The sequence below is a fragment of the Cinclus cinclus genome, chromosome 8 (genome assembly GCF_963662255.1).
Source record: "Cinclus cinclus chromosome 8, bCinCin1.1, whole genome shotgun sequence".
Lineage (NCBI taxonomy): Eukaryota > Metazoa > Chordata > Aves > Passeriformes > Cinclidae > Cinclus > Cinclus cinclus.
The window spans coordinates 16,850,226-16,870,539 of NC_085053.1; the positions used below are offsets into that span (position 1 = coordinate 16,850,226).

Genomic DNA, 20,314 nt, shown 5'->3' on the forward strand with positions numbered 1-20,314 from the left:
CTTTTGAGCACTGCATAATTTTCTTATCATAAACTTATTTCCTATGAGTGTTTCACTTCCAGTAATAAATACACTCTTGACAGCTTTTTAGCTAAGATTAATTCTTAGCATGTTATTCTTCTGCTTAATATAATATCTGGTTTGTGAAGAGGCAAACAGCAGAGCTAGAAAAAAAAAATCCTATTAAGAGGTTTCTGATTCCTCTTTCAGAGAATTTTAATCTCATGACATGCATGACCTTGAAATTAAGGAAAGGCAGAATATGCAAGAGTGTAGATTGGACCAGGATCATCATTATACTGGTCCAAGAGAAAGCTTTCAGGCAAGCATTCAAACTACAGAAGACAATTAATGTCTGTGTACCTTTCTGAATAAGAGACGGAACAAAACCTGCTAGATAGGGAATAAAGTGAGATTGTCGGAGATTTTATTCATGCTTCATAATAATACATTAATGATACAACAGCAATTTATAGACAGGCATATTTATAATGGCAAAAACATACTCCAGTAAACAGTCAAATAAAGGATTACTGTTGCTGTAGTCCTACAGAAACTGTATTTTAATAATTTCCAAAAAATGGTATAAGAACAGGAGGTTAGATTTTAGGTTTTTTTCTTAGTAGCTGTTTAGTTAATCAAAGAAATCAGCATACCACTGGAATGTTAAACTATTAATTTGCACTTTAAAAATAACAGCTTAGTTTTAGACATGTTACTAGGTTAAACTGTATGTTTAAGTAGCTGACTAATCTTAGAGTAAGTGAGATTTAGAAAGAAGTGAGCTGCATTCCCTCAGTAGCTTAGTATACAAATTCCACAATATTTATATAGTTAACGCCTTTTTACAAAATTACTTCAAGAACATGCAAACAAATGCTCTAAAATTCTCTTCTACATACACTAGAGAGCTGCTGTAGACTTCACAGATGTTGGTCATGTCATCTTATATTCCTGATTTTCTGGACTGGAGCATTAAGGCTGAATGAATCTTCTTCTGTGTCAGTTCCGCTCTCAGTGCTCGTAAATCAGAAGCTGCCTGCTTTCTCATCTGCAAAAGAACCCATCATTTAAGGAATGACAATTTAAAGAAGCTTTCTTTGGAGCTGGCATGCATATAGGTTTATATAACTAAGACTGATTTTTTTACAGGATGGCTGAATACAGGATACATCTTTCATCTTTGAAATTTTACATGTTCTAGCACTACTTTGTTCTGTACTTTGCCTCGATGTTTTTGAGACAACCGCAAAATTAATTGTTCTTTCCACTCCTTGCTAGACCATGGAGGAGTCATAATGATTACAACCACCCTGGTGTACCCAGCAAACAGGAGTATGGGAAATCTCTGTGATGTACAACACTTCTATTTCAAGCTTTCAGAGTTGGAAAGCTGTCCAGTGTGAAGGTCTATACAACCTCTTCTTCTATAAAGAGTCATAGCCAACACTGATACGGAATAAAGCAGATGAAGAGCCATACACCAGGTGTATTTCTTCAAATACACCTCTCAAATGAAATGGGAATTTTATGAACAAGATTGAGAACCTTAGTTTACATACTACATTGAGTATCTAAGTTGTTTGAATGCCGTACATTCCAAATCATTTGATAACCTGGTGTTCTAGAGTAATTTAGCTCAAATGCTAAAGTCACAACACCTAACACCTTAAAACTAACAGCATAAAACAAGAACTGTTCAGCAAATATTTACATAATCTAATAATTGAGAAGTTCTAAGTTTTTTTTTAAACATTGCTACATTTTGAGAGTTCTAATTAAAAGGCAGAGTACCTTAATTTCTATTAGGAGTCTCATTTTTGTATTATCTAGCTTCCTCCTCAGTTGATCGAGTTCATGCTGCACTGTAGCAATCCGGATGATTGTGTAATTCTGTGTGAAACAACACCAAAACTTGAAGTGCAGCATTAGTGTTACTTCACTACTCAGAAACAATCCTCTAACAACCTCATTCCAGCTCATTCCCTGCTTTCCCATCTGACTGATGCCTGCCTGGCTGCACGTCGCTCGTGAGGGGTGGGGAGCATCCTTGTGCTCAGCCCAACAGCTCAGTAAATCCTGGCTCCCTTCTCTGGGTGCTGGCCACTGCTGTAGGAATGCTGCCTTGTGCACATCCTCCATGTCAGCCTCTCTGTGCCCAGCCAAGGAGACCAAAAAAACCCCACCCCTGATATGCCCCTCAAAAGGAGCAATAACGTGTCTGAACATAGCCAGTAATGCAATGTCAACCATATTCATATTTTTATGGTGTAGATATTTCAAGATAGCTCAAATAATACAAGTTTGTATACAATACACACTCTTAGATTGTACACACACACAGCTTTCAGATGCAAGAAAGGGACATTTATTTTTCTCAGGCCAGCTTCAATTTTGCCAACAGCCTTGCTTCCATTAATGCATTCAGAAAATTAACAGGCACAACTGTTGGAAAGGGCGTTCCTTCCTTTACATTTTCTTTTGTTACCTTTTCTCTTTTTAATCCCTCTGAACTTCCTGTGAAACTCACAGTTGCACAATAGTTGAAGTGCAACCACTTCAAAAGCTACAGATGCATTTTGTGTGCTCCAAACATTCATTGCTTCCTTGTATGAAATCTTAGATGATAGGAATAAAGTAGAACTGAACAATCCATTAACCATCCTGAACAGAAGGGGAGTTTGTTACAAAAAGGTACCAACAGAAAGCAGAAACAAATGCTCAGACTCAAGCACTTCTGCAGTCTTTTTGAGACAAATGGCCTGAAGGAATTCTGTCCCTCAGATCATTGAGCTAAAGCTAATTTACAAGTCATTGGTTGGTGATAAATCTGTTTCTTTAATTTATTTTTTATAGAAAAAAACCTCAGACTGTGTAAAAAGAGATAATAAATAATACAAGCAAATACCTTGGAGGTTATTGTATTGTTTGGTCGTTTTCGGCTAGCTCTGGCTTCCAACTGCAAAAGCAATTTCTGGTGGTAAAGCTCTAAATCTTGTCGCAGTTTTTTTAAGGTGTCCTCCAGTGAAACTGTAGCTTTCTTAGTTTCAAAGTACTTCTTCTTCCAGTCTTCACCAACTGCACAGGAAAACAGTAAAAGTGTTTGGTCTTGTTCACCTTCTCATAAGCTCTGCTGGAGACAGTCATGACCAGCTCACCTCACAAGCTTCACCTGGCCAATGACACATGGCAGGAGGTTTCTTTAAAAGAAACATTTAGTGAAAAAATCTTCCTTAAAATTACATTCACTCCAAATGCAACTGAATTTCCACAGAAACACCTGCAGCAAAAGGCTCTATCTGTCCACTGAGATACAACACAGGGTCCAAACCCAAAGTTTTATTCAGTCTGGCTGTTCTGCAGGTTTTGCTGCACCTAAGTGCTCCTGGCCTGTGAAGACAGCTATGCCTAGCACACTCTGAAGTCCCCAGCTCTACTGTACCAGAAAATGTAGCATTGTAGATTTAGGCAAAATTTATGTTCTTCATGGCCAGAGATTTTGAACAGCTTCATTTTATACTGCTATAGTCCCAAATTATGGGAAACAGTTAGTTACCTTTACACTTCACTGTGATTCCTCCTAAGTTGTTAGCTGGCACACAAATGCCCTGAATGTGTTGTGGCAGTCTTATGGCCACTGCATACCTGCAGTCTTAAATGATTCCCTTCTTTCAAGGCATTTGTATAGAAGCAGGACCACTGAAACTCACCCAAAAGAATGTAACTGAGAGTGCCTGTCAGCATGGCAGTCTTGGGAGGATATTAAATACAGACTTGGATGGCTAGTACTGCAGAAAATGCTCTTGCCTTAATACCTTGTAAAGATATATGCTTGCTACGTGCCATTACTTGTGAAACTCTATGGGTCTGATTAAAAAAAAAAAAAATCAGAGGTATAAATGCTTCTTACAGAACCTGCCGAAGCTGTTTGGATCATTGTGAAATGACTTTTATTTTACCCAACATAATTGAAGGCAATGCAGGTGCCATTTAGGGCTTATCTCTAGCTTGAATTGCAGCTCCATGCTACTACAGAGTTACTGTTTCAAGCACCCAAGTTTGTGGTATATAAAATACAAATTCCCCACACTGCAGGGTGTGGTTCAGCCGCGTCCTTAGAGAATAGCTGAAAGAATTGACTTGTCTCCTTTCAACCAGCTACAAGTAATATTTGAAACTCATAATGACTTAGCTACATTTAAGCACAAAGAGAAAGCTCTCAAAACATCAAAACTATTAAATCTCATCTCCGTATAACTGCTTAGGGAAGATAGTTTTAAGTATAAACTTGAAAAGAATTTTACGAAGAAAATTAATGTGAAATTTCAATGAGATTTGACCTTGTTAAAAACCAAGGTTTGTCAAGCTTGACACAAAAGGCTTGTAACTTCTTTGTCATAAACTGAATACCATTGGATAGGAGGAACAAAGATTATTATGCAATTTACCTGAAGCCCTATCAACACAGTACAAGCCTTGTAAGCACCAACTAAAGACAGGGGTAGAATATACCAGCTGCCCTGGGCCTCAGAGAGAAGCAGCCTGCAGAAGCTCTCTGAACGCTGCATGTACATGACACACAACTTAAATAGTTTATGAAAGCCAGAATAACCTTAACAACATAAGATATGCCACCAAAAAAAAAGTGGAAGGAATCACTGCAACCTTGAATTTTTCTAGCATGCTATTACACAAAATGAGTCTTCTTGGAGCTATTGGTCAGCAAACTGCTCTCTCTGTAATTAGGCTCACTGACAAGGAGACAAATATTTTCACATTGGTTTCAGTGTAATTTCTCAATCACTCCAAATTCCAAAATATATTAAAAGTATACCATGGTATCTTCTCAGCTTATTTTGTTCCAGTAGCCCTTTAGCTTTTTTGATCAGTTCTTCTCTAGTTTTTTCCATGTGCCTTCTGTCTTTCTTCATTTGTTGCAATTGTTCTACCATCTTGTTTTCTAAAGATATTACAATTATATTTAGCAAGCATTTGAATACTCTAAGTACAAAGGATCAGTCAAGACTTCTGTAATGCACTCATCACAAATTATGCAAAAGCTCTGTCAGAACAAGCAGTAGAAATTATTTCATTTTAATCAGGTTTCATTTTAATCTAACTTTTCAAAATGGCTGGTGATTTAGAAAAAGGGAGAAATCCAGCATGCATCCAGGCATTCACACACACAAACAAACATCTTTCTATATGTTTAGACAATATATCACTAAAACTATGTAATCAAGAAATGTATTCACTCCATACATTGCAAATTCTTGCCAGTGAAGCCAAAAAAGCCTCCAAAAGACTATTTCCTGCTTAAAATACATTGCAATATAAATGTAGAGAAATCTTGCCTTAAACTCCAGCTGGCAGGACAGTATCTGAGACTTAAACTAGTCTGCAACAACAGGTCAAAAAACTTAACTTTTCACTATACTCCTCCTCAGCAACACTACTTGTGATTTTCTTTGTTACATTCTCACTTGAACCTGCACTGAACCTGATCTCCCTCCTTTTCTCCTTCCATCCACAGCTTGGCAAGTTGGGTTTTCTAGTTCTGGGAACCTGCCAAGCTCTGGGACAGCCCATGCAGTCGTAAACACCTGTAATTTTCTAATCATAAATTAAATTTTGTAACAATACTGTGAATTAATGTCTGTATAGTGTAGGTATTTATGTCTTCATTGACTCTTCAGTCTTGATTAAATGTTCACTTTCGTGCAATTTCTTGGAATCATGTACTCACTTGCTGCCTGACTTATAGGAACTTGAGCTGGATTTACAGTAAGAGCCAAAAAAGGTGGACTAGGAGGTGAAATATACTCTTCTGGACAAGTAAGATGATTTTGCTTGTCTTCATCTGCCTACAGAGTCAAAAGATACAACTCTAAGTACATAACCATAATCCTGAATAGTTACATTAGACATGCCCTGAAAGTGGCCTGAGTGAATGAGAGGGCTGAATCTGACTTTGCAGGTAGGCATTTTTATTCTGTTACCAGTACACATGACTACTGAATTCCAAACAGCTGGATCTCTGCAAACAAAATGAGAACACTGAACACTTACATCACAGAGAACACACAGACAGAACTACAGACGACTGCTAATTGTTCTTGTCTATGTCCATAGCCCCCTCAACTATTCACATTCCCATGCAAGACCAGGAACTAAAGGCCTTAAAACAGCCATCTGGTTCATTAATTATGAATTCAAAACTGCCAATTTCTAAACTAAAACTTGCAACTGCAGATTTTAATTGTTTAGAAATATAGTTGATATTTATTAGAAAATCTGCTAAGTAATAGTGCATGAATTAACTTTTCTCAATGATTCTAAAATCTTTCATATTTATAATGAGTCACCAGTCTTACAAAATCAGACTGTTTCTAGGTGGAGGACTACATTTATTACACAAGTTTACTAGGAATGTTACCAGGAAAAACATACCTGATTATCCAGTTTTTCACCAAGACCAACTCTAGTTTTCTTAGTTCTGCTATGCTGCAAGCTAAGATAAAATTAAAAAAAAAAACAAAAAAAACCTGAAAGTTCATTGACCTAAATGTTTTTTTCCCCTCATTTTCTTTATTTTAAGTCTATAAAGTAAGTTTGTATGAGTGAATTAATATTATCCATTATTTTAGAAGATTCATTATTTGCTAACCTCTGTTTTTTGTGGACATAATCTGTAGTTTGGTCTTCCATTATTTTTAGACTTTCAGCCTCCTGTGTTCTTTCTCTTCTTAATTTGGTATCTTTTTGGCACTCATTATTTTCGATGTTTGCTGGTTCTGTGACAGGATCGTGATGACAAAAATACATTGATTACACTTGCAAAAATCAAGCTGGTTTGACTGTCAATGACTGGACTTTCCAACCTGTATTGGAAATTCAGTGAATCAACACAGCAAGTGGTGTTATCTCTACAATTTGGAAATGTCCCATGAATGACAGAAGAAAGAAATAAAGGGGAAAAAAAGGTACTTTTGTTGTTGGAATTTATATGTGGCTAATGCTGGTGATTATATTTATTCTGGTGATTAATGTATCAACTATAGTAAAGTGTATCTCTATATCAGCACAGAGTGATAATGAAGGACTCACAAGACAAAACTACATCTCTTTGAAAGAGATCATCTTAATTTCTAAAAAACTGAATATTGTTCTGATAGTGCTGTTCCAACTTAAGATTTAATTACAGATTCTTTCAATCTTCAATTCAAATTATTTTAAGAAATTATTTTCTTAAAATTTAGCTTTCCTTTGCTGGCTTTCCAGAAGCCTTGTTTTAGCAAAAAGACAATAACAAACATTTGTACCCTTTTGATGTTTGGTGTGATTTTGGGGTCTTTGGTTACCCTGGCCTTGTTCATCACTCTGGTTTACATGAGTAAGAGCAGTTCCTTTGGCTTTGTCATTCCACTTGGGAACATTGCAGTCTTCTTGATCTTGGCTGAGATGATTCTGCTCAGAGGTCTGTAATACCAGGTCACACTTTCCAGACTCCAGATCTGCAGGATTTGAATTACTTGGTGTGAAGAAAGATCCATCAGATCCACTTTGATCTGCATAATAATTGATAATATGAAACAGGGATATTATTTTATTGCAAATGTTAACCATAATATTTATTTTTCTTCTTATTCATCATCCTCCTTCACTGCACTGGTTAAGCTTACCTTTTTCCCCAAGCTGTTTTTCTGGAATCCTGTTGTTATTGTTTTCCTTGCTGTTTGTGTGCAAAACTGGAAGAGGTTCTTTCTCATCCCATCCCACAGGACTGGGCACTTCCAGATTTTCTGCCTGATGTCTGTTTTGCATACTTTCTAAAAATGGTTTGCTTTTTTCAGGTTTCTGTTGGGAAAGGCTGGATAATCTTGAGCTATGACAAAACCTACCAGCTTCTTTAGTAACATGAAGTTTTTGCTGAGTTGATGATGGGAATGGATAAACATCTGCAAGATATTCCACTCCAGGTAATAAATATAATTCAGGATAAAGTGCCTGAAATGACACAGTGTATCCATCAGACAGGACAAAGAAAAAGTGCAATGTAAAGTCACTGAAAATGGTTCCTTACAAGCCATTCAGTACTTACATAAGGAGGAGCAAATGACTTCAGTTCCAGTTCTGTTTCCTGTTCTGCTTTCACCTTGGAAGATAAAGTACAGAAGCATAAAAAATATAATACATTTCTTATCAACAGTGTTGCATGTGACATATGCATTCTATTGTCATTTTTACATACTGCAATCTTTATAACCAGCATTATAATCTTAATGGCCTTATGGGGAAAAAGTTAGTTAGACTACAATTGCATTTTCTGAGATAGTTATGAAATTTTGTCTATTTTTAAAAATCTTAATTTTGAAAGACAAGATTACATGCACATATGGAAAGTTTTTTTATCCTTTGCACTTTATCTTATGGGTTAAAGGACCTGATCCAACAGTTACAGGAAAAGAAAATGTTCAACTTCCTTTATCAAAAATTGCTTCGAGCTGAATCTGGACAGAAATGCTGAGTCTCACATAATTTCTCACATACTAATGCAGTATTGCAAAATATTTAATCCATATGGAAAAAAAATCTAGTATTATCCAACATCTTCTTGCATTTATAATTTTTCTTCATATTTTTTGTGACATACACTTTCCCATTTCAACAGCTGTCCTAAAAACAAAGTCAAAAACAGTCAATACATATTTGAAAGATGTGCTCCAATGTAAGGGAAAAAAATCTGAGCTTATATTCAAATAATTATATTGAATTAAACACACAGGTTGTTTGCAAAAAAGGAAGAGCAAATGAGCATGATTTTAGTTTATCTTTTCATTTTAAAGACCCTTGCTTGCAAGCAGGGCACAGCTCTTAGTTCTGCTTACATTGTTAGAGTTGTGAAACAGAAGACCAAGGGAAGAGAACACTCAACAAATATTTGATCATGGAGTTGTAATTCAATGAGGTTACCATGACCCTAAACAACAAATAAAGCAGTTGGTTTATTGCTTTACACTTTGTTATAAAGTTAAACATCAAACAACAGCAAATACCTCAAAGAAAAACTATATCTTTCATTTGTCTCTATAAATCTTCATGTATGTTACCAGTATCTTTATTTCTCTATTAACATAAAATATTTTATTCATTTGCTGACATTATAAAGGCCAGAAAATTTTCTCCATTTATCTCCAAACTATGTGGGAAACAAAATTATCCATCTTACTTATTATCATCCAGTTAAAAAGACCTCAACTCATTGAAAGCATATGTACACTTTCCAATTTAGATTGTATCACAGTCTTTTAAGTTTTCCTTTCATATTTTTCCACCTAGTTTTTTCATATTACTTAGTATTTATTCTAGCCTTCTGTGACAGTGATTTTAGTGATAATTCAACTAGAAATGAAATAAAGAATGGCACCAAGTTTCCTTCTTGTAGTTAATTTCCGAATCCATGAGAAAGAGGTGAAAAGAGACACGGAAAAAGTATTCTATACTTACATAAATGACTTAAGTCCTTGCGTATTACATGAACAAACTATCAGTTGGACTAATTTTGAAGTTTATTTAATCTTTAGCTATACTTTGTAAGATATATACATATGTAGAATCGATGTGAGAAACAGTTATGATTCACACATGTAGGGGTTTTATTACTTACATCTCAGGCTGTATTACTGGACTGAACAGTGGAACATCCAGAGAAGTTTTCATTCAGAGAATGATGTCTTAAGTGCTTTTGGGCAGGTCACAGCAGGATCCATTAGAGGAACTCAGACTGAACTTCCATTGCAAGTTTGTCATCTGAATTATTCCCAACCATGTACAGGTAATAACGGCCTTATGGGTTTGGGGTTTGTTTAATGCAATCAGATATATTATATTTAATCCATGGATTTATCAAAACTATCACCTCCTCACTGGACGACAACTAATTACACCTGTTGCTTTAAAGGGCATTTCTAATATAACTGTCCAGCTTTGCCTTTGCACCTGGGGAAGTAGATGTGCTCTGACAAGAGCTTATGCTGCAGCATGCTTAATAGAAATGCCAACAATACTCCTGAAGTTCTCTCTACTTTGTGTGATATTATCTCATTTGCAGGAATGAAATCTCTGCTCTACATTATAAAACAGAAAAGCAATGAAGAAAAAAAAAAACTTACCACTGCTAGTTTTTTCCCAATGCATTTTAAAAATCTGAATTTATCTGCAACTGTCACTCCACCCAGGTATTGTCCAAGCCTCTCCCGCAGCACTCTTAACGTGATGTGAGGAGACACCCTAGAATGTTGTCAGTCATTAATATGTCTGTAAGATCAAATAATAATGGCTAGTTAGTAGGAGGGGGAAGATAATGCTCTGCACGTGCTGGCTTGCCCAGACAGAATGACCAAAACTGGGAACTTTGTCCTAGAATTGAACCCAGCTACAGATGGGTGGCAGTCAGAACACTGCACTGTAAGGGCTGTCCTAACATTAACTAGCAAGACTCACATTGTATCAGCATCATACAAAGGAAGAATATGAAAGCAGATAAAATCTGAAATCTACTTTTTAAGAATGCTGTTGCTCATCTGCAGGTGAATAACAACACTGGAAGCTACAGTCATGCACTTCCATATTAGTGACAGAGTTTCATGGGGCTGGACCAGGACTGTTGAACATTCCCTTCAAGCTCCCAGGGCCAGAGGACTTCATCACTGTCCATTTTAAGCAGCAGGCACATTCCTCTGCCTTTGTCTTCTACAACACAAATTCACAGTTGGGTGTGTGCATGCAAATGTATTTTAAATAAAAACCAAATACTGCAGCATGAACATTTCTATCGATTTGAGGATGAGAATGCTGACACAAACATGAATTGCATAATTTAATGTACTGTTTGAAAGTATGCAAATATTTAGGTAATAAGCTCAGTAGAAAAAATCACTACAGAATAAAAAACATCTCTGCACAATAAATCAAAATGTGCCCGAGGCACACCAAAGCTCTGCAGCACAGCATAAGCAATTTCAACTGTTCTATGCTGCCATATAAGAAACCAGGGAACAAACGCATGCCTGAGACTGTTAATCACCCACGCTGATTAAGTGGTAGGATGATTTTGGCCCAGGCAACTTTCACTCCTCAAGCAATGCACAGACACAGCTTGGGGACAGCACATGCCATTCTCAGCAAACAGTACAGACAAAAACCTGCCAGGTCTTCCATTTGAACAGGTCTTCAACATTAACCTGTCAAGGTTTGTTTGCACTTGCAAGCAGCCCTATAGGCTCCAGTTCACACCTCAAGTATGAAGTAAAAACACTGCCATTTTCATCTCATGAACACAATACTTCAGTAGGCTAAAACGCTTCCCTTGTATTCTTTCAAATACCTTGGTCTTAGAGAACTGTCCTCAAAATCATAAAACTGCCCAGGAGCACAGGCATGCAGCACAGGAGAGCAAAGTCTGCAGAGTGGATACATCTACAATGCATAATGGGGGAAAAGTATCTAGGAATCCAGATCCTGAGACATGGGGAAGAAATTCATCTAAAAATCATTTGCCAGTGCAGCTGCTAGAAAAATACAATAATATTAGTCCTGTCACTTGCTGCCACTGGCTGGCAGAAAACAGTCTCATACAAGTCACTTGCTTCAGGGTGTCCCTTTAAAAGAAATGCAAACTAGAGTTTATTGCAGCCATCTCATCTAGAAATAATAAAAGTTTGGCTTCTGTGGTGAGGAATGAGGAATAATAATAAAAAAAAAAGCTCACAGAGGCTTAGAAATCAAGTTCATGGGAACAAGAACTCAGGGCCATAGACAATTACACCCTTAATATCATCCTCTAATTTCACAGCTAATGGAAGTGGCCTGTACTTTGACCTAGGAATATTTTGTAAAGCTGACTCAGACAGCACTGGGATTGTCAAGCTGACTGAACAACAAAGCTACAACAACATCCAAGCCACAGCAGTAGCAGCAAGGCTGCCATTCCCTCTCTTTGGTTATAATAAAAGATGTTTTAAAAAATATTTTTTGTTTTTAAAGACATTGATTCACTGGCCAAGTACTAATTATTGTTAATGATAATGTACTGCAGCATTGCATAGTACCCACAGAATAATTAACTAGCAATTATCTAAGAGTCATTAGCAAGCAACAATACCCAGGCAGATATAAGCCCACTGAAGTCAGTGAGGATCCTAATTTAATTTGATGCCTCATTGAAATAAATTTACACTAGAAAATATAGGGCAGTGGCAGATGTCCATGACATGGTTACCACTTCAGACATGCATTCTGCACCTCTGCTGCAGACTACAACAACAAACAAAATTGGTGTATGCACTTATTTTCTCTGGTTTTGAGCAGCCTTTCAACAAAAGCAGCTGTGAGAATGAGTACATTCTGCTCTACATGCTCATACCTGACTGCTGTCAGTCTTTTCAGCTACACTATACATTATCTTAAGTGGATAATACAAGACTCAATTGATCTTAATTAAAACCTCCATTCCATGCAGTTTTAGCTGAATTGACAGGTTTTGCACAGGTGTAGACAAGGTACATGTAAAAACTCAGTTTCAATACACATCGTTACATTATTTGATTTTCCTACAATTTCTTACCACACTAGATACACACAGCTTTTGTGAGCAAAGTGTTTAGGAGTATAAGAAAAAGTTCAAAGTTATGACAAAATAAAAATGCAACTTCCTGTGCTAGATTTGAGCCTAGGACTGGGAACCAGGTATTCTTTCACTAAGTCCTTTAAACAACTACCTGAGAGCACACACAGTACATGGTGTTGGGCACAGCCTTTCACTACTCAAGAAGAAAGAGGAAATGCTACTGGTTCGTGGGCTGTAATGCTTCACCTTGAGAAACAAGGATTCAGCTCTTTCTCTGGACTGAGAGAGCTCAGATCATCATATTCCTATTCCCAGGAACTGACAGGCTATCCCGTCTTCATCTAGCAACTGTCTGGGCCCATTGCCCAAAAGAATTCCAGCTTTTGATAATCAGGCTCAAGAAGACAGAATGAATATAAGATATGATTTTTCACTAGAAATCATTCTGCAGAAATACTAGCACTGCTCTGGAAGTGCTTTTGAATGGTCTATGCCATGGGCTGCAAGGGAACTAAGCCTGATAGAGTAAAAATTAACATAATGCTAGTTATAGTCACCACTTACACTCCAGAAATTTAATTAGACAAGTTTCTGCTGGCAGATGTAATTGTGCTCTCTGGAGCAACACCTGGACTAAAAGACTGGAGGACATTGTGAAGGACCTACCACATACATGAAACCTAAAAGTACACTCACCTTATAAATCCAGCTGAGATGAATTTGCTAGTAAGAGCTACTGGAACTGTATTCAGCTTGAAGTTCCACACTTCTGCTGGGACATAAAAAACATGAAGCTCCACCAGCTAAAAAAAATAACAGATGTAAATGTATTATCATCCTCTTGCTATACACTTTGTTTTGTTTAGGTGAACTTCCAATTTGTGTAGGCAGGAATGGTTCCTTTAATATTAGCACACAGACTAGAACAGTGATGCCCTGTCTCACAGTGATGACCAGACAGTGAGAACAGTGACAGCAGAGTAATTTGTGACTGAATGGCAGCTGACAGCATCCAAATAAGTCACATCAGAACAAGCTCCACAATGGAAGTGAGATAATAGAGAGCCTGTGCTACTGCTGTGTATCACTGTGACAGCAATGGAGACATCTTACCAAAAACAGTTGATACTCTGGAGAGTGTCATGACTACAAGAATCCCTCTGCTGAAATCCTACCTTTGTTCATCTCATAAAAAATGCAAAGCCCTGAAAGCTTGATTCAAATAGCACCGCAACTTGAAACGTGTCATCGAGAAAAAAAAAATCAAAATATTTCTGATTGTTGTTAATAATATTAGCTACCTTGGAAACACAAAAATGCTCCTGCTAATGTCTGCAAAAAGAATAACTAAGCTGGCTCTGAGCAAGGTTCACTTAAAACTGTGTTTGGATCTGTGGTAGCTGTTGCACTGCAAGTTTTCAGGTCTTGATATTTTTAGTGGAAATCAGATAGTATTGACAAGGATGCTCCACTTCCCTTTAACTAGAAGCCATGCAAATTAGCTATATTAAATATTTCTTCAACTGTTGAGTTACTTAATATGAACTAGAAAATAATTCTTTTTATACATACTATTTTTGAAGTACATCTATTTTTTCTTTCAGGTTTCTAGAACCTTGTCTTAATAGATTTGGATTTTTTATTCATGAAAGCTAAAAAATCTTTGTGAAAAGGTACAAAAACTCTCACCTGTGATGTTTGAGGTCTCATTTGACTCAATGACATGTTGGTCCCTCTATGTGACCACAGCAAATGCAAGGTGGGCTTTCTAATTTTCTTTTTGATTGAAGCACTCTCTAAGAATGGGTTTCACGTTAATCTGTTATGACAGAAGTAACTCCATAAATGTCCTTTTTTTTCATTTAGTGATCTTCATTCTACTAATGAAAACAGAAGTCATGTCTGTGCTGAGGCAGAAAGGTTCCAGCTAACTGCAAGCAGAACCAACCACACCTTCTACACAAGTTAGTATCTCCTAAGTAACTGGGGGAATTGCTAAATCATAGCCCTGCGGCTCCAAGAGATCTGCCCTAGAGCATTTCCTCTTAATGTTTTCTCCCCTTTCATAAAAATAGTTTGGTAGTATTAAAGTTTTCTGCATAGTTCCACTGTTTTCCTAAAGACACAGACCTAAATCCCCACAAAACAAGATTCTTGCCATTTTGGATCTGATAAAGTGATAATTATTGTGAACTGCAGCAAACACATTGTGCCAGCCAAATGCAGTGCTCCAAGGAAATGTGACTGTGCTGGGCAGCCATGTCAGAAAAATACTTCCATAAATTATAACCATGGTTCTGTCCCAACATTATCATAGAATCATGGAATGGTTTGGGTTGGAAGGGACCTTTGAAGGTCAGTCCAAGCCCTGCAGTGAGCAGAGACCCTCCCACTTGGCCAGGTTGTCCAGACCCCCAAGGCCAATCCGACCTTGAATGTTTCCAGGGGTGGGGCATCTCCCACCTGTCTGGTTAACCTGTTTCAGGCTTTTACCACCTTTAGTGTTAAAAACTTCTTTCATCTCTAATCAACCCTCTTTTGGTTTAAAACCATTCCCTCAGTCCTATTGCAACAGGTCATGCTAAAAAGCTTGTTTCCATCTTTCTCTTTTTCTTGATAGTTTCCTTCGTGTTCTCACTTTGGAGCTCTTCCAGCCCCTCTGATGTTACAAACCTCTGAATCTTCAGCCTGCTGAACTCCGTTGCTGTTTTCCTGACCTCAACAGGAGATCTGCCTGCCTCTACCACAGCTACTTCTGTCACCTGTTCTTGAGCACGAGTGACCGGACCTTCCAAGTCTCACCCTGGCGCTGCGGAATTTAGATTTCCTCATGGCAGTGGGAAATACCTACTTAACGGGGTCTGTGTCTTTACTTGCAAGCTCCCAAAAATGAATCGAGTGTAACACCCTGGGTGAGTTTAACACCCCGTCTCCCGCGGTCACTCCCAGCCACAGCAGGCACAGCGGCTGTTCCTGACATTGCTCCTGTGTGCAGGGAAGATGCTGCACTTCGCCGTGTCCGATGTCACCCCAAGATCCAGGCTTCACTTTCTGCAATGAACTAGGACTAGTAAGCTGGTCCTCCAGGCTACAGTCAGCACTCAAAACTGCTAGCAAGAACTAAGTTAGGAACGTCATTCACTGCATCTCAAAATAATCTCCAAACTTGGAACCCAGTGGATATTATCACCAAGATTGGCCGCCTTGATGTGAAAGTAGCCTCCTCTTCCAGTCCGCATCCTGAGGGCGGGCGGCCGAGGGTTATTTCTGTTGCCGCAGGCGGGTCCCCGTCCCGGGCACCCCGAGCGGCCCCGCCCGCCCGGCCCGGCCCGGGTGCGCAGGCGCCGCGGTCCGGGAGTTGCGGCCGCGCCGGGAAGTTGTGCTGGGAGTGCCGCGAGTACCGAGCCGAGCCGAGCCCGCCGCCGATCCCGCCATGTCGGGCTCCTCCAACGTGGCGGCCATGAAGAAGGTGGTGCAGCAGCTGCGCCTAGAGGCGAGTGTGACCCGCGTGAAGGTGAGTGCGGAGCCGCGACGGGACGGGACGGGACGGACGCGCCGCCATTTCACCGCCCCGGGGCCGCGCCGGGGCCGGGCCGGGCCGCGGCCGCCGGCTCCGACCTGCCCCGCCCCGCGGACCCGGCGGGCGGCGGTGCCCGGGCTTCTCCCGGGACTCCGTCGGGGTTCCCCGGCCGAGGCGAGCCCGGAACGGCAGCGCAGCCGCGTCCCCTCCGCCGCCGCCCCCGCCCGAGGCTCGGCCGCTCGCTCCCCGCCTCCTCTCGGGCCCCGGGGCCGCTCCCCGGCCGTCGCTCTCCCCCGGGCGATGGACGCGGCCCGCTCTGCCCGTTCGTGCCCTCGGAGCGAGGAGCGCCCTTCCCTTCGTCGGGCTCTGGGAGAGGCCGCCCGAGCCGGGGCGCGCAACAGGCTGGGCTGGCCCCGGCACGGCAAGATGGAGATGTCGCTGCCGGGCACACGAAGTGCGCTGAGCTTGTGCCGGGCCGGGGCGAGACCGCGCCTGGCACGGCGGAGAAACTGGGCAAAGTGCAGATACGAAGTGTCAGTGCAAGATGCAACTTTTTGAAACTGATCGTTCAATTTTATGAGTTCACAGTTACAGCAAAGAAAAGCAAGACAAAGGATTTTTCACTTTTCATTTTTTAGGAAGGTACAGCATGCCAAAAAAACCCTTATAAGGGTGCTCAGAACCCCATTATCTCATCGTAAGAATGGCTTTCCAAGAGAGCCTGAAATGCGAGTTCAGTCGAGCAGAACATGTTAAACCATAGATGCTATTTTTGAATTGTTTATGCTAGAACAAGGATCTTCATATATTCAATAAGGCCATCTCCAACATCTTGCTCGTGTGTCACCCTTCATACTTAGAAATTTAACATGGAAATTAAAACAACCGAATCAGTTCTCATTCTTACATTGTTGTTGTCTTTAAGGAACAAAAAACCTACAATGAAATTATTGCATAAAATCTATATAAGCTGTATTGCAGAATCATTTAGTAGTAGTATTTATACTTTTCAATTTAAAAACCACATCCTCGGTAAAGAGTGTTCAGTGAATTCTAATGCCAGCTTTTATTATAACTAGGTTTCTCAAGCTGCAGCTGACTTGAAGCAGTTTTGCCTGCAGAATGCACAGCATGATCCCCTACTGACAGGGGTATCATCAAGTACAAATCCATTCAGACCCCAGAAAGTTTGTTCATTTTTGTAATACGTGAACTGCTTCAGTTTCTTTCAGTGGTAAGTTCTTGAATTAAAATTCATAAACTCTTTTGTCATTTAAATGAGACAGACTGAATGAAAGGTACTCAGAAACATCTTACTTGTGCAGCTGGTGTTGGTCTAGATCCCCATTTTTGGTTCCTTCTCCCCTTTTCTGGTAACAGCTCTGTACTGGACATGTGCTAGCCATAGGTATGAGTAGCTAGGAGCAGCATAGGAAGCTTTGCTGTTGCAGAGCTTCCACCAGTTTCTGTTGCTGTAGCAAAGTAGTAGGGCCAGGTACTCTTGAGCTGCTATTTGGACTAACCCAGCTGAACAGTAATTGTGCTGTATCTTCCTCTCTAAAGGTATTATTTCCCTTTCTCACACAGCATATATGGTGAATCCCGACTGTGGCAGATAAACCAGACTTTAGTTCTTAAACTTCTAAAGAACAGTTCCAAAAACAGATTAGTGGTGGTGGTCCCCAAGAAAACCACTGACCACTGGGGGGGGAGGGGGTGGAGATGGCCTCTTTGCCAGAAGAAAGAAGTATATACTTTTTAAAAAGAATGTACTTCTAAAAGCCCATACTCCACTCAAGTAAGCTACTACAGGGGTAGCAGTTTAAATAACTAGAAACAGTGGAATACTCATTTGGATTTTCATTCCAAAACTTTCATAGGTTCATTAGTACTACTGCTATCACCAGGAAGACTACTCACTCATCTGGCATTTTGGTGACTAGATTTTAGGCTAACCTCTTTAGAAAGGTGAGTTTTAGATCCACAATAGTTTCACCAAAACTCAGAGAGTCACAGTAACTTGGTTATTTTGACCACAGTAAATGCATGATGATTTTACCATGTTCCCTTTTCCTGTTACCCCTTGATTTGAATCTGTTGGAGACAAGAGCACAGAGGTTATTTCAAAGCACCTGATACACAGTTAATTGTAGTTCACAATCCTTAGAAATCTCAGTGAGCCTTAACCTTGAATAATTCTGGTTGTATAGCTGACTTATATCATCCAAAGAACTGTAGTTTGCTGGATTGAAATTGTACTGTTAGGCAATTTTCAGAAAGGTGACCAGAGTCAGATTGAATTGTTAAAATTTTTCTCCCCGCAAGCAGACTGTAGAAAAGTTCCAGATGTGTGCACTAGCAGAATAACCATGTTTAAAGACCAGAGTAGTAACAGTATAAACGTTGATCCTTAACTATTTAACAAGCAAAAACACTTCCCACATTGTTTTGAGCAGTGAATCGCAACAGTATAAATGAAATGTGCTTTAGAGTTCTTGTAACTCTTTCTTTCTGTCTCACATCACACCTGCATAGAGGGTACAAAAGGCTTAATATTTTCTTTTTCAGTTATAGCCTGTGGAATGGAACTTTTGTTTCTGTTTTAGTTACACTACCTATATGCAGTTCCTTTGCTGTATAGTATCTATTGCAGGCACTTCCTGAAAGAGGTGATTCCCTGTGTTTTCTTGATGAGCCAATACTGTTTGTGTGTTGTGTATTCAGTCAGCACCATCTCACTGAAGGGGAAGTGTAATTTGTTAGTTACACAGCAAATTCCCTGCTTTTCAAAGGCAAAATAGAAACCTGGTGTTTTGAGGAGCACCAAGAGCTGGCAACAGCTTCTTCTATCCTTCCACTTAGCAGTTTGGTTTCCAGGAGACACTAGGCTTTAGTTCTTTTGTAAGAGCTTTGATTATCTTATTGTAGCTTTGGGGATGGCTTCATTAAAAGTTTATGTTTTAAACTAGTGTTTTATAAAACAGCTGTGGAAAAAGAGGATATTTTTCCCAGAGCATTGTCTATGGCATACTCTGAAACATATGTGTTCTTAAGAGTTGCTTCATTTAGCAGTGATACCTTTCTAACTAGATATTGGTTTTGTTTTTCAGATCTTTTAGCATCTTTTCCTACCTGCTGATGTGTGTATGGGCAGAGTGCCTCAAGGAGCGGCCTGGTTTGAAGTCTGTACAAAAGCTTAGCTTTAACGTGCCAAATCTAACTCTAAAAGTGCTACTGTCGTCAAACTTCTTACCATCTACCTCTCCAGATGAACTGTATGCTAGTTACGTGTTTCTGTTTCATATGGGAATCAGTTTTATATGCCAAGCAAAAAATAAAAGTGTCTTGACTTAGTCTGGTCTTGAAATTACTGTAAGAATTTTATTAACTTCTGGGTATGGTGACACCTCACAGTCAGTGCCTCACGCTGTAGCAGCTGGAGAGCAGAGAGAGGAGCTGTAAATATTCTCTGCTGCTGCAAGTCTGCCTGGGGTTAACAGTACTTCAGAACAATGAGGCTCCAGCAGTACCATACTTAGAAGCATAACAGAAATAGAACAGGAAAAATTTTTGGACTGTTTATAATTCAGCTATACAGCTGTGCCATATCCTAGACATCATATCAAGACAGTAAATTACTCTTTATCTTAATTCTATCTTAGGAGATAACTTACTCTATGTGCCTTCTTATTCATTAGGTAAATATGAAAAAGCACTTAACAGCTGTGTATGAAAAGAAAGTAGCTCAAAGCAAACCTGACCTTTTAGCTGCCACACAATGTGCCAACTTAGGGAAAAAGTTTATGTGCAGATAATACTAATTTGAGTGTTACTATGAGGCTGAAGAAGCATTTTTAAAATTTTAATGGGGAAAACCCTGCTCAGGGACCTCACACAGTCACTGAGCAGCATTTTTAGGTGGTAGCTTTATGTAGTTCCTGTACGGGGGTTTTGTGAATTCTTTCCCATCTGTCTTTGCTTCCTTTCAACTGCTTTGGGTATACAGACTTATTGTAAATGTGACATTTACAGAAGAGATACCTGTAGGAGTTATGCATATTGTTTTTGTTAACTTCAGCAACATGCCTATGTTATGCAAAATGCTAATGAAATAAAGTAACATGGATTTCATGGATTGCATACTGCCTTCTCCCATGTTCTCTGGA

General features: G+C 39.3%; 2 protein-coding genes across 3 annotated transcripts; one reads left to right on the forward strand and one right to left on the reverse strand.

The window, feature by feature from the left end:
* Positions 1-946: 946 nt before the first annotated feature.
* Positions 947-14,353, reverse strand: SPATA1 (spermatogenesis associated 1). Its single transcript, XM_062497759.1, has 13 exons — positions 14,318-14,353; positions 13,325-13,431; positions 10,173-10,290; positions 8,102-8,155; positions 7,683-8,007; positions 7,362-7,568; positions 6,668-6,794; positions 6,451-6,511; positions 5,747-5,864; positions 4,835-4,960; positions 2,909-3,078; positions 1,795-1,893; positions 947-1,051 (listed from the first exon to the last, which is right to left on the reverse strand). Exons 1-13 carry the CDS (start codon positions 14,351-14,353, stop codon positions 947-949), a joined length of 1,653 nt encoding a protein of 550 aa, XP_062353743.1.
* Positions 14,354-15,998: 1,645 nt separating this feature from the next.
* Positions 15,999-20,279, forward strand: GNG5 (G protein subunit gamma 5). 2 transcript variants are annotated; one of them, XR_009933372.1, is made up of 4 exons: positions 15,999-16,142; positions 17,228-17,382; positions 18,029-18,116; positions 19,259-20,279. XR_009933372.1 is itself a non-coding variant. In XM_062497088.1 (3 exons), exons 1-2 carry the CDS (start codon positions 16,062-16,064, stop codon positions 17,351-17,353), a joined length of 207 nt encoding a protein of 68 aa, XP_062353072.1. In that variant the 5' UTR covers positions 15,999-16,061; the 3' UTR covers positions 17,354-17,382; positions 19,259-20,279. The 2 variants fall into 2 exon arrangements, 1 of the variants encoding a protein (XP_062353072.1); XM_062497088.1 differs by lacking the exon at positions 18,029-18,116.
* The last annotated feature ends 35 nt before the right edge of the window (positions 20,280-20,314 follow it).

Excerpts from the sequence above, each read along its gene's own strand:
- GNG5 (XM_062497088.1), top strand. The coding sequence starts at position 16,062 with ATGTCGGGCTCCTCCAACGTGGCGGCCATGAAGAAGGTGGTGCAGCAG. Across the intron at positions 16,143-17,227 it reads CGAGTGTGACCCGCGTGAAG|GTTTCTCAAGCTGCAGCTGA; the intron begins GTGAGTGCGGAG and ends TATTATAACTAG.
- SPATA1 (XM_062497759.1), bottom strand. The coding sequence starts at position 14,353 with ATGTCATTGAGTCAAATGAGACCTCAAACATCACAG. Across the intron at positions 13,432-14,317 it reads TGAGACCTCAAACATCACAG|CTGGTGGAGCTTCATGTTTT; the intron begins GTGAGAGTTTTT and ends TATTTTTTTTAG. Across the intron at positions 4,961-5,746 it reads TCCTATAAGTCAGGCAGCAA|AAAACAAGATGGTAGAACAA; the intron begins GTGAGTACATGA and ends TAATATCTTTAG.